This window comes from Chanos chanos, chromosome 6 (genome assembly GCF_902362185.1).
Source record: "Chanos chanos chromosome 6, fChaCha1.1, whole genome shotgun sequence".
NCBI classification, from domain to species: domain Eukaryota; kingdom Metazoa; phylum Chordata; class Actinopteri; order Gonorynchiformes; family Chanidae; genus Chanos; species Chanos chanos.
In genome coordinates this window covers 32,394,141-32,411,298 of record NC_044500.1, presented here as the reverse complement: position 1 = coordinate 32,411,298, position 17,158 = coordinate 32,394,141, and the positions used below count along the sequence as shown (strand labels likewise).

Below are 17,158 nucleotides of genomic sequence, written 5' to 3'. Positions count from 1 at the left end.
ATGTAACATACCCTTCTACCTCCTAATTTGTTCTCAATCATTATTGCTTCAGTTATTAAAAAAGAAAAAAAGATATATATATATATATATATATATATATATATGATATGAATTTTCACCATTTTCACCATTGTCTCTCACAGCACTTGCAGTCCTCACTATTCTCTGAGAATGCACACTGTGTGGATGAACAAGAGCTTTGATTCTTTGTAGTGCTCTCAGTAATTTTGTCTTTTTTTTCTTTTTTGGCTGAAACACTGATGAACGTCGCAGGCCAATTATATTTGTCTGTCTGCCCAATGACGTTACTGTTGTGATGGGAGCGTGGTCCATATGCCAGGAACAGGAGAGTGATTACTGACTGCTGGGGCAGATTGTTGACATGTCTGGAAGAGAAAAGAGAGAAAGATATGAAGAAAGGATGAATGGAAAAAAAAGACAGCAGTTTCTCAAAAACATATTCAATTTCACTGATATCCTGAGGATTTGGTGCTTTATCTCTGTGTCATCCTTACCCGGGGAACCGTCTGTTACCACACACTCCTCCTGTTACATCTTATTATGCATTCATATTTTACCGTGGCACTCTATACAGTGGTCATCCAGCATATCTCATTTCACTTGGTACCCACAGCACACACCATGAGATGAGGAAACTTCTGTAGATTTGCAAATCAGTTTGTGTGTCCATCTGACCAGCTTTTCACTTGCTAGAAATGACAGATCTCTTCTCTTTATCAGCAAGTGAAGTGACAGAAATTGCTGTCCTTTTAAGTGACATAAAAACGTGTCATGGGCAGCATGATTCAGAGAGCTGTTATTTAAGTTTCACACCAAATTCTTGTTCTTGCCGCTGTTTGTTCTCTTTAAGTAGCTGATATTGCATGTTGTAAACCAAACAAATAAAAGAAACAGAAATGTAAACCCACATGAATTTATTAACAGTAGTCTAGTGTGTTGTATCCTTATCTGTAGCTGTAGTTTCTTTTGCTGATGTTAGTGTTGCGGAAAAGCAACAATGGTTTCATTAGAGGTTCACTTCAAAAGTGAGCTTAAACTAGTCACGTGATTTTATTTTTTGGGTTAGGTAAGTGCTTGAGTCCGGAGAATGTGTCACTAAATCACAGTTTGGGGGGAGGGGGGCAGAAATTGTGGATCTAAGAGGGACAGTGATAAGTAAATGAAAGAGGAATTAGCATAGTCGTGGACACTGTTGTAGCCCACCAACCTTAATGAGTGCTGAGTCAAGACAGCAAGTAGAGGGGATAAATCATGGTGTTCAACACACATTCACACCAACACAATAAAAACCCTTTATTTGACAACACTAGCCCGGATGAGCATCACCCTCTGTTCATTTTAAGCCCATTCAAGTCACCACCTCCCAGATTTATGGCCTAGTGAAAGGAAGACAACCATGTTTACCTGCTCTCGATTACAGAAGTGTTTGCGACTGGTTGGCTTAGAGGGGAGCTCCTTCCTACTTTGGTCACGAATGTGATGACAAGAATTGTTTGAGGAAAAAACATTGCTTTTCTTCGCTATTGCCTTCCATTATGTCATCTCCTGGTCCTTGTTTCTCCTCAGGAGTGTAGCTGTCATATGGAGTTGGTCACCATGCTGTTGGTGATTCAGGCTGTAATTTTCTCTATGGGATTTCCTTTGCAGTTGCCAGGTCCAGTCTCCCAGGCATTAAGTACTGGTTCAACCCAGACTTTCTGAAAAAGCTAATGGATGAATCACAACGTATGCTTTCTCTTTTGTTACCAATGGTTAAAATAATCATTATGAAATAAAGAGAGCCTTTCCCAAGGCTATTTTTAGTTCTGTCTTTATTTATGCATTTATTGGTGAGGTGTCTCCATGTAAGGTGATACTGCATGATGAAATGGCAACAAATCTTTCCTTTGGATTGGCAGCTCAAGCTGCTTTGTCAGGTGGCTGCTTTTGTAAGTCAACAAGCGCAGGTGTTTTCTTTTTGTTCTGTGGGCTGATTTGATCAGGATTGTCAAAGTGGCATTATTCACAGTTTCCTGCTGATCTGAATTGCCATCGTTACCAGTTTTTATCACTCGGCAAAAAGAGCGATACTTTGTGACATTGTGTGTTGACCCTAACAGCACTTGTCTTTATGCACTTTTATCTCATAGCTGTTTTTGGTTACCGTATACTTTCAGAAATCATTGTAGAAAAACATTTTTGAGGAGATAGATAGGTAGGTCGGTAGAGAGAGAGAGGGAGAGAGAGGTAGTCTAAGCTTGAAGAGCCGGTTTGTGCTGCATATCCTTCATTTTGTTTTTACAGCTGTGAATAAACTGGTATAATTCTCTCTATCTGTTGCATCTTGTTTGCTGCTAAGACCTGTATTCCCATACATAATATGTTTTTTCTGCCACTTCCTTACCTACTAATTTCATAGGACCTGTCCTGCTTCCCACTTCCATCATTCTCCCCCTCTTTGCATCGATTCAGTTTAAATAGTTTCACATTCACCTATTTCTGTCCTATACTTACAAATGTTGTCACACTTCTATCCCCAACTGCTGACTTCCCCCTGTTTTGTAAGGGGACTCCCCACCTACTGCCACCACGTACGATGGTACTCACACACAGCCTGTGGACGAAAGCTCTTCAACTGTCTTCCACAATTTGTTTCTCCCTTGCCTCATCTGCTATGTTTACAAGGTGTTGTGCATTTAGATGAATGCATAGCTCCTGCATTTACGCAATATATATGTATGTATGTATATTTGTATGTGTGTGTGTGTAATTTTTTCTCTTTCATGAGGAATTGACAAAAAGCCACTGTTGGTTTATATAGCCTGTAAAATTATTTGGTTTTGCCCCCCCCATATTTATGGTTATATATAGGACTGTGGTACTAATACGGTAATTGTCTTTGAGTGCTTGGGAACTGTGATTCATTACCTCCGTGGACGACTGGTTGTCACTGTAGACAAAACCCAGATGAGTTCATGCGAAACCAGCAAAGCGATTTCCTCTGGCCTCATTGTTCCTATTTACATTGTCAGCTAATTAACTAAAGTTGACTTCATCTCGTCACCATGTTGAAACATCCTGTCATGCTCTATGTCTGAGTATAGACAGACAGACAGACAGACACACATACACACACATATGCAGATGTGCTGGCACACACCACTATTAGTTTGCATGTTGGACAATGAGCATTCTATAGGACTACACAATGTTTTTTGAACCTCAGAGTCTATTAGCACTGGAACTCATCCACACACACAAACACACACACACACGTGCCCCCTCCATCCAGTGGGACTCTGAGTGTGTCAAAAGCTTGAACTTACCATAATGTGCCCCTGGGATTGCATTTTCCAGGAATGGCGGTCTTCTCTGATTTCATAATATGGATCCTCTGTTGGGAGTTTGGTGTGCCTGTATAAATTATGGTTGGTGTCTGCCGACAAACCAAGTCTATAATAGGATTGGCATTGCTTCATTAGGCTAATATGTATATTTCCTCTCTATCTGTCTCTGTCCCACTCCTCTCTCTCTCTCTCTCTCTCTCTCTCTCTCTCTCTCTCTCACACACACACACATAAAGTGAGAGAGTGTGAGAGAGAGAGAGAGATTGGTGTTAGTGTGAGAGAAAGCATTTTTGTAGTTTATCGGAATGACTTTCCGTGATGTGTATAAAGACATTCACAAATGAGTCCTTGTCAGTCAGAGACATATTCCCTCTATGTATTGACAGTAAACTTCTTGTTTTTTTTCTTACTCAATATACCAGTGAAGCACTTTGTATTTTTGTTCTTTGTGCATTATCCTTTTGTGCACTAATCTGAAATTAAAACTGTAAAATATGAAAGGCTCTGCTTATACTTTCCCGGAAAAGTGATTGTCTTACAAGCATTGCTATTATTTTATCTTTTGGTTTCCCTTCTATTTATTTTTAGACTGCTGTACCATAAATATTGCCTTGTTTTGAAGAGGGGGTTGATCAATCTTTAATGAATATAACCCTTTGGCTTTTACTGTGAAACCATTTTTTATGGAGACTATCTTCTCTGGGTAAGCCAAATATACAGTGCTACTTAAAAGAAAATATGCTAGGCTCCAGTCTTTTAAAACTTTTTAAAAGACTTTTCACACAACTTAGTTTTTTATCATCAAATTAATAAGTGAAGAAACAGAAGCAATGGGTGATTTGTTTACACGAATAAATATCTTTAACTGTGAATGCCAGGTTCTTTGCAGCTATGATCGTGAACTTCAGAGTTGCTGAGCAGATGTCATAGCACTTACATTGGATAAAATTATCTCTGTAGACTGTTGGTAAGGGATCACAACCACGCATGTTCAGAGAGTGAAGAGTAGGAAGTCACTCCTTGTTCAATGCAAGTCCATCTGTGTTTGACCTGACATCAAAACAGGTGTAAATATTCCAGACTGATGAACACACCCTTGAATTTCACCAGTAAATCTCAGCTGCTTGCCTTTAATCTGCAGACTGAAGCTGCTGGACTGAGATGTATGACCCTGATCTAACATCCCAGAACAGCTGGAAATGAGTAACATGAAGGGGAATTAGGGTGTGGGGACTGATTTGTGTGTGCTCTGACTCTATGACAGACACTTTCTGTTTTATTTGCCTGTGATAATAAATGAGTAAGTCAGAGTAGCAGCTCAGTCCTGCGGTGCTAGAAACTGCTACACTGAGCTTCCGCTGATGGAGATCAGGTCTTGATATCTTAGTTTTTCCATTGGATCATTTCATGACGCATAACATGTTTTGTTTTTAATTTTTCTTGCACTGCTGTGACAACTAGCAATACCAGCTGCCAGTTTTTATTTATTTTTTCTTAGATGCTTACACTTACACTGTCATATACTGAGCTTTTCACATGCTATTTTCTAGATTGAACGCTAGCATATAATCAAGATTTCTTTTTTTTTTGGTCTAATGTGGACATTTGAACTCCGATGGGATGGCATAAGGTAGAGGATGAGCTAAATATGTCATTTTAGTTGAAGGGATTTCACTGGCTCTTTTTCCTTTGGGCATTTTTATATTTTCATCCTGTAGTTGTGTGGGGTAATCATATCTCTTTTCTTTCATGTCTTTGTAAAGATTGTTGAGAGGAATAAATAACCTTTTTTTTTTTTTTTAGATTTGATGAATGTTTAAGTTCTAATGTTTGATATGTTTTCCATTTCTAGGGCAGGCTTATTTATATAGAGTTAATGAGCTTTCTTGATTTTACTCTCTTGCTTCAATATGTGCGTTTTTATTTGTTTATTCGTTTATTTAGATATTTATCCAGTTCAGCAGAAAGGAGTGGTCATTAAACAGTTCAGAGTCAGTTTGCAAACCATTCATGGATTAAAAGACAATTTAATATTTCTTTCTTTCTTTCTTTTTTCTTTCTGTGGTCTTTGCCCGTCTGTCATTGAGGTGGCTGTGTACAGGCATTAGGGTATCGATATGTGCAAATTTTTCTCTGTACAATTTTTTCTCTATACTGGACCATCTGCCTCTTTTCAGACACGTACAGATGGCAGAATTGTAGCGAATGTCAGAGGTATAGACATTAATTGCGCAAATCAGACTGATTTGATTTAATCAGATTTAACTTGATGGGGTGGACCCCCTCCATATTAATGTCCCCGTAATTCTTTATATCCTATTTTAATTAAGGCCAACACTCACACACACACACACACACACACACACACACACACACACACACACACAATACAAACACACACACACACACACACAATGCAAACCTGCATCTATTTGAAACCTTGGGTTCCCATTAGAAAAGCCTGTTCAAGGTTTTTCCTTAGTCTTGCTGCTTGTTATTTTATTGTGTGGCTCTATTGACCCTAGGTAATAAATCATACACTAATCAGGTTTTCACCTCAGATCAACACACCGTTCAGGGACACAGGTTACACCAATGACACCACCTGCACCTCACAGCAAACATGCCTAAATCTCTTTGTACAAATTCCATGTGCTTTATAAAACCACATCCGGTTAGATGAGTCAGATCTGCATTTTATGCATTTAAATGAAGGGGTTATGTTTATGGCCATACTGGAAAAAACGTCACGTGAATTGTTTGAAGTGAGCATTCCAACACTTAGCTACTGCAGACATTCATTATACTGTTTCATACCAAATATGCCAGCTTTTTTAAACATGTATCTGAGTGCGTCAGATGTAGTCACAGAAATTTAGGAAAAGAGGAGCATGTCAAATCCTATCATAAAACATCAAATGTTTTACTTTTGGTAAGGTCACAGCATGAAATGATGATGAGGATGGTTTTAAATAGTTGTAGTGATGTCAGCATTGTGATGCCTGTTGATTTGAACAGGAAATAATGAAGGGTAGGTAGTATTATGCTGGGCCATGAAGAGGAAGGGCTTCGGCACTAGAATAGCTCTTTTTATTAAGAATTGTTCTGTGTCTGCACGTATGTGGATGTGTGTGTGTGTGTGTGTGTGTGTGTGTGTGTGTTTCTGTTTCACATAAATGGGAGGAAGAACATTCAGAAACCTAGGAGTGAGGGAACAGAAATCTCATAGTTTTTCTAGCTCAGTTACAGAGGTTTCCTGAAGTTGAGCTTTAGCAATGCGATGAGGAGACTCTGCCTTTTGCCTTTTACGGCTCTGCGATAATTTTTCCGCTTTAATATCGTTATTTATGGTTAGGACTGCAGCAGTGCTTAAAAAGCTGCAAAGCCAGAAACGTTCATAACAAACCCATTTTTTTATGGTTGGCACAAATCTACCATACCTTTGTGGTGTGTCATGTGCTCTCTCTCTCATCCTTACTCTCTCTCTCTCTTGTTTTTACACTCTGATACATACTGCACTTTAAGAAAGTCACAGGCACATGTACGTGGATATATAGTATTTGCTATTTTCTATTACACTTCACTAACTACAATAATAAGGCAGACATTTAGCTCTGGAGTCGAAGCAGAATGATTTATTAAAAGACTGATAGATGTGAATAGAAGGAAGGGATCAGGTTGAGAGGGAGGCAGATGGAATGTTGAGAAAAATATTCCAGTATGGAAACAAACTGTCTGTTCCTCGTGTCCTTGCAATCCAGTCTCAGTCTCATCAACCGAGACGAGATTTGATCTCTGTCACTTGGTCAATATCCATATCCATCCGATGTTACAGGGTACAGCCTACTTAGCTAGACATCAATAACAAACTTGTTAAACAATGCTATCTCAAAGAGCAAGTGTGGCACTGTTCCTTAACATTGACCAGCTGCTTGTTTATCTTGCAAATACTTGTGTTTGAAAGACACACGTGATCCATTTTCCCTCCTTGCAACACTGAGACAGATTACCAAAAGGACATATTCAAGTACAAAATCATGTCTTAACTTCGCGTCAAACACTGTCTCATATTAGCTGATATGCTTTTTAATTTTTAATATTTCTTATAGAAAAAATGGTTGATAGCTCTGCAAGCTAGACATTATGCACATTTACTATTGCAACTGTCGTGCTATACCTGGAAAACAGGGAGGATTATTCTGAATGATTTTGTGGCTTATCAGTAACTCTAATCAAGGCATCAACACCTGTAGTTATAAATAGGCTCCACTAGTGTTATAAGGACATCTTTGCCCTTTAGACTCATTATTTTAAACATGTCATCCAAAGTGGTTTTCTCACTCATGATGATTGTACCCTTTCCTAAAGCCCCTACAGCCTGGCCAAGCCTTTAGCTTGGTGAGCATATGCAGAAATGAGCTCTGTCTGTCTTTCTCTAACTCTTTTTCCTTCTTCTGTCTGTACTACTCTCTCTATTCTTTCATCCCTGTCTGCTCCTCCTTTGCCTTTGGGCTTTCAAAGCCTTCTCCCTGTCCTATCCTGTCCTGAGAGGCAGTGCTTTAGCTGCCTGGCAGGTTGGAGGACCCACTCTCACAGGAGAGTGAGCTGGGGGCGGGGGGTGAGGGCAGGCTTGTGCTATGGCACAATTGGGGAGTCTGAGAAGACAGAGGTGACAGAGTCGGCATCACTTCGAAGCACCTGCAGCTTGGGATGCTCGGAGGCCAGGGCTGCCCTCGGCCTCCCGTTCTGCGCCTCCTTGATTGGCTCCAGAAAGACCACATGCTTGTTGTTACTGACCTTGCGGCCTGGGCCCTCGGTGGTTGCAGGAGGTGTGGGTGTCAGGATAGAGGACTGGGCACTGCACTCGTTGGCTGGGCTGGGTGTAGCGGGAGGAGGCTGTTTGCGGCACCAGCAGCGACAAGGTGTCAGGTACAAGTACATGAGGACCAACACGAGGCTGACCACGCAGCCCAGTAAGGTTGTGAAGCCTGTGTTGAAATGTTCAACCTCATGGCGGCGCAGTGTCACTGTCACATTCAGTTCCCTTGTCTCGTTCCGAAGCTGGTGGCGGTCCTGCACCATGCACCAGTAAACTCCTGTGTCCTCCACCTGTGCAGCCAAGATTTCCAGGCTGCCGTTAGGGTGCATACGTAACGTACCATTATTGCCTGGCGGAGCAATATATCCCTGGTGTGGGGACACCCACTGATAGATCAGGTGTTGTCCTTTCAAGGAAGTCTGACATTCCAGCAACACAGAATCCCCTACGTATGCTAGTAGACTGCTCTCCGTGTCCCCAGATGTGCCCTGAAAATTCAGGGTGCAGTTTTCAAAGAAGCGTGTGTGCTGGAAGAACCGTATTGAGGCACGTCTTTCCCCGTACACCAGACAGGTGTGCTCCTCCCTGTACTCCTTGGCCGAGATGAAGTCTTTCTGTTCCCAGTGCCGAAACATGCTGTACATGGAACATTCGCAGATCAGAGTGTTGTTGTGCAGGAAAAGTCCACGCTGCACTGATACTGGCAAGGCTGCAATGTCCTCCAGGGGTAACCTAGTTATGCGGTTAGAGCTGAGGTCTAGTGTTCCTAGAAAAGGGTGGCTGTGCTCCTGAATGGAGAAAAAAGGGAAGTCGGTCAGACGATTGTGGCTGAGGTAGGCCTTACGCAGGTTGCTCAGGCTGGTCAGGGCTTTACTCTCCACTCGGGTGATGCGATTATTGAAAAGCAGAAGCTCCTCTATGCACACTAGCTCCTGGAAGTAGTGGTGCTCTAATATATGCAACTGATTGGAGGACAGGTCTAGGTGGCGCAGGTGGCTTGTATTCTTGAAGGTTCCAGGGGAGATCCTTGTCAAACGGTTGTGGGCCAGCCGCAGAGTATCGAGATGAGGCAGCCCAGCAAAGCTGCCCTCTTCCAGCTTTGTCAACCGGTTGTGGTTGAAGTCCAGAGTGGCAGCTGTCACAGGCAACTCGACTGGTATGTGCTCTAGGCCCAGAGAGCTGCAGCTTAGGATGTCAGATGCAGACAAGCAGCCTGGTGGGAGATTTGCCCTAGCCAATTGCAGCAGAAGGGAAATCAGAATCAGAAGGGTGGCCACACCCTGAGTGCACAGCATTGTGCTGTCAGGATGCTGCTGGGGAATGGCAAAGTAGCCAGAGTGCACTGTGGCAGAAGTCAACACGCTGTGTGTCCTGTTCTTAAAGCAGGTTCATATAGGACAGCAAGATGTGAGCTAAAGCATCCTCTTATTTCTGTTGAAATGTCTTCCACAAGAAGTGCTGGGCAACAAAATACGGAAGTAAGTCAATCAGTTAATGTACTCAAGCCCAAGTTCAATACATGATGTATTCTTCAAGGTTTTGTCGAAATAATGTTATTGCAGCTTCAAGCAAAGTTTTGTTCTTGATTTAGTTTAGAGTGTACTGTTTGAGACAAAACCTATTTTATTTGCTTTAAGAATAATAAAAAAGTGTACACCTCACCTACAAGTTGTCCACAGATACTCTTCAGCCTGTGTCCATCAGCTTTTTAGACTGGTTGCAGTTCTAAGTATCTGCAGCACGTGGATGCTGAGTGCTGAAGTGAGCTATGTCGTTTCAGACGAGAAAATCACCCTGGGGTTGTAGGCTTTCAGGAATAACCGATGGAAAGCAGCCAGTCCTGCCCCATGCCTGAGGCAGATGTCACTTTCCTCCACTCAGTCCTTTTGCAGTGGTGATGTTAATGTTGGAGAGAGCAAGTTTTAAATCAACTCTTAGGTCTGCAGACATGAGCAAATCTTGGGTGCTGCAGACATGGGCAAGATTTTCAAGAAAGTCAGCATTCTGTCCAGCTCGGTTAACACAGTCAAGCACTCAGCTGACCAGATGTGCAAGTTGTCACACACACACACACACACACACACAGCAGTTGAAAGAAGCCTGGACTGAACAAACAAACCGTTTTTATCCTTTAGCTGTTTGGTAAGGGCTCTGGTTGTTAAACAGAGGAGCACTAAAGGCAGCTGTCATCCCTTTATTCCACAAGAAGTCTCCATCTTTTGATATCACTCTGTCAACATCAGTCCCAAACTAAATTGACTTATCTTTGCTTCCTCTTGGTCCAGTAGTTTCCATAGTCTCTTATATCCATGTGTCGTCAGGAGCCACTGTCAGGCTCTGCCTTTTAACTGGATCTGGCAGTTCTCCCAACTCAGAAACTTTCGTTTAATCCTCCCTCTTGTTAAGCCTCTGTTCCTCCCTCATTCTTTTCCCTGTTTACTTGGCTGCTTTCTCTGTGTTTTTCTCTCTTTTCCTCCTTTTCAGTTGCTCTGTCTAACAGCTCCTGCTCGTGTGCCTCTCTCTCTCTCACACTCTCTGTCTCCCTCTCTCCCTCTCTTCCTCTCTCCCACTCCGCTTTATAAACAGGCAGGCATGGAGTTACAGAGGAGGAGCAGTAAGGGGTTTCTTCCAAGCACTGATTGGTTCCAGCAGGGGATTATGAAAGCAAAGGGCTTTCTAGAGCCTCTTTTGGTCTTTCTTTCCTTCCTATTATTTATTTTTTCCATGAATGTCTTTAGCAGGTTGTTTGTTCTGCTCTCAGTGGCTCACAGTCTTTACTATCAGCTTTAAACAGCCTTAATTATCAAAGGGACATCTCAGGAGAAACACGCTAATCAGTATTGGGGGCGGTGTTGCATTTTAACCGTGAATCTGTGTCAAATGCATTTTTTTCCCCTCACGTGTCCTCGTTCATGGCAGTTTGACAGTGATGCTGAACTGCCTTTCAGTCATGAGTTTATTACCTGGTTTTATTTGTTTTATTTAATATTTGTTTTTATTATCATTGTTAGATTATGCATCATGTGTCATAAATACCGAGATTCCTTTGATATACATGTAGTGTATGTAGACAGGACTCCAGGATTATTTATATATTCTTTAAGATAGTGTGTGCTTGTCTGTGCTTTTGCAGTATTTCAAACATGAGATGATTTGGTTTGTTTTCATGTTTGTGTATGTATCATTTATAAATAAATAAATAAATAAATAAATACATAAATCCACACACATGAAAACAAACCAAATCATCTGTATGTTTATATACAAATACACATACACACACACACACACATATATATATTTACATATTTATATGCATATACACGCATGTACATATATATATACACATATATATTTTTTGTCCATGTTGACTCTGAGCTGTGTTAGTCCCTCAGTCACAGTGGCTACCACTCTTACTGCTGTCATGATACATTATTCTTTCTGCGCCAACTGCTAGGGGTCACTGCTAAGGGCTGCAACCTACTCCCACACACAGACAGACCCCACAGTGTCTCCGTCATATTTTAACATAGCATCTCAGATGTCCTCTGGACGCACTGGAAGACTACAGATATCATAGATGACCTGAGGGCAGGATATTGTAGACAGTTTTATGCAGGCATATCAAATTACAGATTAATTCCTTAGCGGTAATATGAATAATCTCCTTATCTGAAACAACAAAATGCATGTTCTTATTTCATTGAGTTTTTTTTTTTTGTATTGGTTATGTGTCATAAAGCAATCATGATTTTTATGACATCACTTCCAATTTATGTCACTTCCAATTTTGCCATGCGAGCTTTCCCCACTTATTTATTTCTCCAAATAAACCAGCTCTGGAGGTCTTTGCTCTTGCCGTTCTCAAATCCTAGGTTATGTCATTGTTCCAGATTCCATTGTTACATTTTTTTAAAAGCACCACAGTTTAAGCACAGGAAAGTCCAAAGGTACGAAAGGCACCTGTAAGGTTAATAGCTCGGTGCTTCTTCTCTCTGTTTCCAGAAACCATCAATTTGACAAGGAAGTCACTTTATACCTGGTGATAACGGAGATCATTGAAACATCAAGGTGCTTATTATTGTGCTGCTGCTGACAGCTACTGTGCTGACATGAATATGACCCATTGGTTTACTTGGATAAATACTGGAAATCTTGCCATAGTGTCATAAATATTTTAATTGTTTTCCCATTACAGTGTGTAGATGGCATACACAACTAGTTCATCAGACGTAGTGGCACCCATCAGAATAAAATTTTTAATGCTGGAAAAAAGAATTATCGAAACCAGTCTTGATTTGCACAGTGACTTTAAAGAGTGATTCTGAGGCTAGCTAGAATTGTATAGTTTAGGCATATTTATTCAGCGCTTTGCTGACACTCACAGAAGAAATAAGCAGAAAATAAAAAGTGAGCACATTCCACTTTGAGAGTAAACTGATGTGGGACTTTTTTCAGCATCTTTACTTAATCTCCTTTGACATTCTGTATTAATGATTCTGAAAAGTTTTCTGTTGTGCTTCTGTTGGCTGTTATTTCAAAATTCTCAATAAATTCTTAACTCTTCATATTAAGCCGACTGAAACCTGACAAAGGCGATAGCAAGAGGTCAATGTGTTATGATATGAAATATCAGCGTTCCTACTTGGTTCTTTTTGTTGACATACAGACAGCATGTTGTCATCCCATTGCATAAAACAAAGGGTTTTGATGTTTTTTCCCTCTTTTAATCTAATTCTAATTCTTTTTTTTTTTTTTTGAAAGGGCAACTAACAAAATGTTGGGATTTTAAGAAGTAAATGTCATGTGTTCAAAAGCATAGAAAAAGAAAGACTGGAAAGAAAAAGTGGTGGGGGAAATAGTGAACCGTTTTTTTTTACTTGACTGGATATTTAATTCTGACTATGCTGCAAAAAGAAAGACTGTACAAAGAGAGATGAGAGATTGCCGCAGAGTTCTCTTTTGTCATACTTTACTGTCTTCTTGAAGTCACTGAAATGTTTGATGTCTTCTGATTGTTTAATGGAAGCCTTTTGCAGCTGTGGCACAAACTGAAAGACAATTTGTTTTCCATTTCCTCATGAACTGCAGGTATTTGAAGTGGACAGTAGATTGCTCTTCACTGCTTCCTGTTTTGCCACTATAAGTTGACTAGTTTTGCTGACAAAGACAGAAACTGTGGGGGATTTGTCACTCTGTCCTAACCATAAAATGGTACACCTGCCCTCGTGGAATATCACATTCCCTCTGAAAGTGAAAGGATTATAGATTTTTTTTTTTGTTTTGCCATTTCCCATGCACTAAACTCCTCCATGTTATTCTTGTAAACAACCTGATGCATTGGCATGCCACCTCCAGCTTCCTTTTTTTCCCCCTCTGGAGGACATATGTAAAAGCCCATGTGAAAGCGCATCATGGGAAGTGTGTGTGGTACTGACACCCGGTCCAGCGTGCCTCCCCCACACTCAGCTGTTCAGCCCCCTGCTGGGCTCTGTTGCCAATGGAGAGAAGACTGGATTGGGCCCATACCCAGAACTGTGAAACTGTGACTCGGAATATGTCTGCGGAGGGTCATAGACTCTTGCAATCCACAGACCCTTAAAATAAACTTTTAAAGCAGCGCGCTCCCTGAGAAACACCTGCAGAGCGCTTAAAGTGAAGATGATCTTTCTCCCTTAGACTGAAAATATTTTTCTCTTTATTTTTTCTGTTTCATTGTAGATTATTTGTAAATCATTTGTGATAAACTAGAAAAAAGCTAAATGAATGGTTGGTTGATATTTTCCCAGATTTTCTCTCACCAGTGACGATGCTATTATTATTATTACTACTAGTGTTACTACTACTACTACTACTACTACTACTGCTACTACTACTACTGCTACTACTACTACTACTACTACTACTACTAGTAGTAGTAGTAACACTACTTATAATATTATTCACCACTGTTTATTAGTATTATCATTGATGTTGAGTTTATTCTTGCTGTTAATTTACATTAATTCATCCATTCATTTGTTCATTCATTCATTCATTCATTCATTCATTCATTCGTTCATTTATTCATTCTTATGTTCCTGTGAAAATTGAGCCTGATGGCACCCTTAACCTGTTGGCACCCTTAATTTCCATGAAAATATTAATTTGCAAGTACAACCATGGAAAAATTGGACATGGAGTATATTTCAGCTTTAGATACCTGTAGAAGCTAAACCAAAACCAGGAAACTATTTGAACAGAGTGAGCTTGTAGCAGAGGACTGGGTGGAAAAGCTCTTCGGAATATACACGAGAGAGTTTTCAGATGCAAGGCTCTAGCACAGGTAATAGCACACAAAGGGAACTGAGGTTGTGTACCTCTGAAGTTGTAATGAAGATTGCTCCTTCATTTTCCACTGAGCGAATGTGAAGGACATGTAGCATGTGTATTAGTGCCACAGCAGAGGGATGGGAGGGTGGAAACACCGTTTCACTCAGATGGCTTTGGATGTCTGTGCAAGTGTGTATATGTGAGTGAGACAGACTGTTTGTTCGTCTGTGTGTGTGTTTGCTTTTGTTCATGTGCGCTTGTGTGCCGTGTAGTGGATTTTGTGTCTTTCCTACATGCCCTTACTCTGCCTCTTCCAGCAAAGCAACTCCCAGAGCACATCAGGAGGGCAGCCAGGTGCATGGAATGTGTGTTTGTGTGTTTGTTTGTTTGTGTGTGTGTGTGTTTGTGTGTGTGTATGTGTGTGTGTGTTTGTCTATGTGTATGTGTGTGTATGTTAGTAAGAGAGAGAGAGCTGGGGTGACACTGGACCCATGTGTGATTTGTTTGTTTACCAGCCTTCCGTTGTTAATCTTTGTATCTTCTCCAGCTCTGTCAGTCTGTATATGTCTTGTGGTAACGTCAGTGTGACAGCTAGCCATGTCCTCCAAACACATTTTTTCTGTGTGTCTGAGCATCAGTGCCTGTGTTTGTTTGCATCTGTTTGTGTGTCTCTGTGTAAGTTAGAGAGTGTTGCACTGTTATTGCCACTGACCATTCTCCTTATTATGCATGTCTTTCTTGTTTTTCTCCCTTTTGTTTGAACTCCTGTTTTGCCATTTCACAAAATTACTCGCTGGCAAATAATTCCAATCAGAGGCACAAAGCAGCAGGGCTTTTGAACATGCAGCAGATCATTACAGATCCCCATTTTCCACTGCTCGCATCACGGAGACTTTCACATGTGTGGGTGTAAGCAGGCTTGTCAGGAGCACACATAAAAGATTGATAAGGGAAGTTGACCAGTATGAAACATACAGCAGGTGTACCTCTGGGAGTGAGACTATGCTTGGTGTCAATGCACATTCATGAGGCTTTAGCTCAGAATGGACATGTGTGTGTGTGTGTGTGTGTGTGTGTATATATACACACACACATAAATATATGTATATATATATATATTTTCCTAAGAAGTCTGTTTCATGGCTCCTTTGTTTCAGCCCTGGGCCGTATTAACGATGGTGTGTCTTTCTTCTCGAGGAGCAGACACATGCTTATTTGTGGTAGCTGTTGTATTGTTTTCTCACCGGCAGAGAGACTGTTGTGCTGTGTTGACCCTCCTCACACATAGCAGTGTTTCGACAGGCTGTTTACTGCTTCCTGTTAAATTGACATCTCCCTCATCTTGACACAGGGATGCCTCTATTTTTCTTTTCGCTTCAAGGCTGCATGCAGAAATCTATCTTTCCCTTGACACACTCTCAGGAGTGATATTTTTTAGGCTGCTCTTGTGATTTGAGTTAGGACACCTGTCATTTGCCAACAAATAAAGCTCCCTTGGTAATTGTCACAGTCACCACAGTCATTGTGGTCTATTGTCACATTCCTTTAGAACTGTAGTTTACTTCTCCTGCTCAGGAATTTTGGTACTGTTTGCTGTGGTATCAAGTGATTGACGCTTAAGTGACTCTTCTTATCTGTGCCAGGACCTGTGCTTATAGGACTGCCTCTGATGCAGACTTCTCCATGTGTGTGTGTGTTTGACTTACAGGGTTACCCGTGCTGCTTCGGTGCTGTTGTCTGACCCTTGCTTCCAGTTGCACTCCATTCAACACCTTCTCGGGGAAGGGGAGGCCACTGCTGCTGGAGCTGACCGCAAACACTTCTCCCTCCATGCCTGTAAGTGTTAAAACTACTGACTTACTGAATAGAACTGCTGAATAGAGCTGAAATCATATAAAGGGCTGTTTCCCTAAAGCTCAGATCTCTGGCTGATTATATAGTGTGCAATCTATTATAGATCAGTAGTAGCCGGTTTATATGAGGAAGGCGCAATCTCTCTGTCCGGAGACATCACAGGCACTGCGCATTAGCCATGAATATATTCATCAATTCAACATCATTTTCTTCAGTGATAATGGCCTTTTTTTATCATTATGGCTTTTGCTTGATCTTTTCCATTGGTATATGAAATAGGTTGTGTATTTTACTTAATCTATATACTTCATTTTTCACTGACTGTAAAATACCTAAATATATGAATATCTGTAAGGCAATGAATTCCCTGTGTTGGGAGATAAAAGACTGGGAGAGAAAATACCTTTACCTCATTCCTCTGGATGACTGGTAGCTTCAGGTCAAAAGAGAAGTGGTTCAAAACCAACCCCCTCTCTGTCTGATTTTCATTAATATTTTATTGAGGAATCTTCCCTTAAGGCCTTCATGTTTTGTGCTGTTTGTTATACTTGGTATACGAACTTCTTCAAACCAACAATAAACAGTATAATCAGACCGTCACTTCATTCCTACTCTAAAGCCAGCGAAACAATCTATCTATCTATCTATCTATCTATCTATCTATCTATCTATCTATCTATCTATCTATCTATCTTATCTAACTCTACACTTTTTTGTACCATTTTCAAGATTCTTTTTCTCCTCATTTTCCATTGTGTACAAAATGCCTCTCTGACAATAAAAAGTGCTTTGTAGCACAGGCCAAAATCAGTTCAGTATCTACTCA

General features: G+C 40.8%; 2 protein-coding genes across 2 annotated transcripts in view; one reads left to right on the top strand and one right to left on the bottom strand.

Annotated features, from left to right (window-relative positions):
* Positions 1-17,158, top strand: part of rnf123 (ring finger protein 123) — an 89,928-nt gene that overhangs the window by 51,747 nt on the left and 21,023 nt on the right. The window contains exon 36 of the mRNA XM_030776738.1: positions 16,187-16,314. Coding sequence (XP_030632598.1) covers positions 16,187-16,314 — 128 coding nt within the window. The remainder of the gene's footprint in view (positions 1-16,186; positions 16,315-17,158) is intronic.
* amigo3 (adhesion molecule with Ig-like domain 3) lies at positions 7,983-9,461 on the bottom strand. Its single transcript, XM_030776739.1, has one exon. The coding sequence runs from the start codon at positions 9,459-9,461 to the stop codon at positions 7,983-7,985; it is 1,479 nt and encodes a 492-aa protein (XP_030632599.1).

Excerpts from the sequence above, each read along its gene's own strand:
- amigo3 (XM_030776739.1), bottom strand. The coding sequence starts at position 9,461 with ATGCTGTGCACTCAGGGTGTGGCCACCCTTCTGATTCTGATTTCCCTT.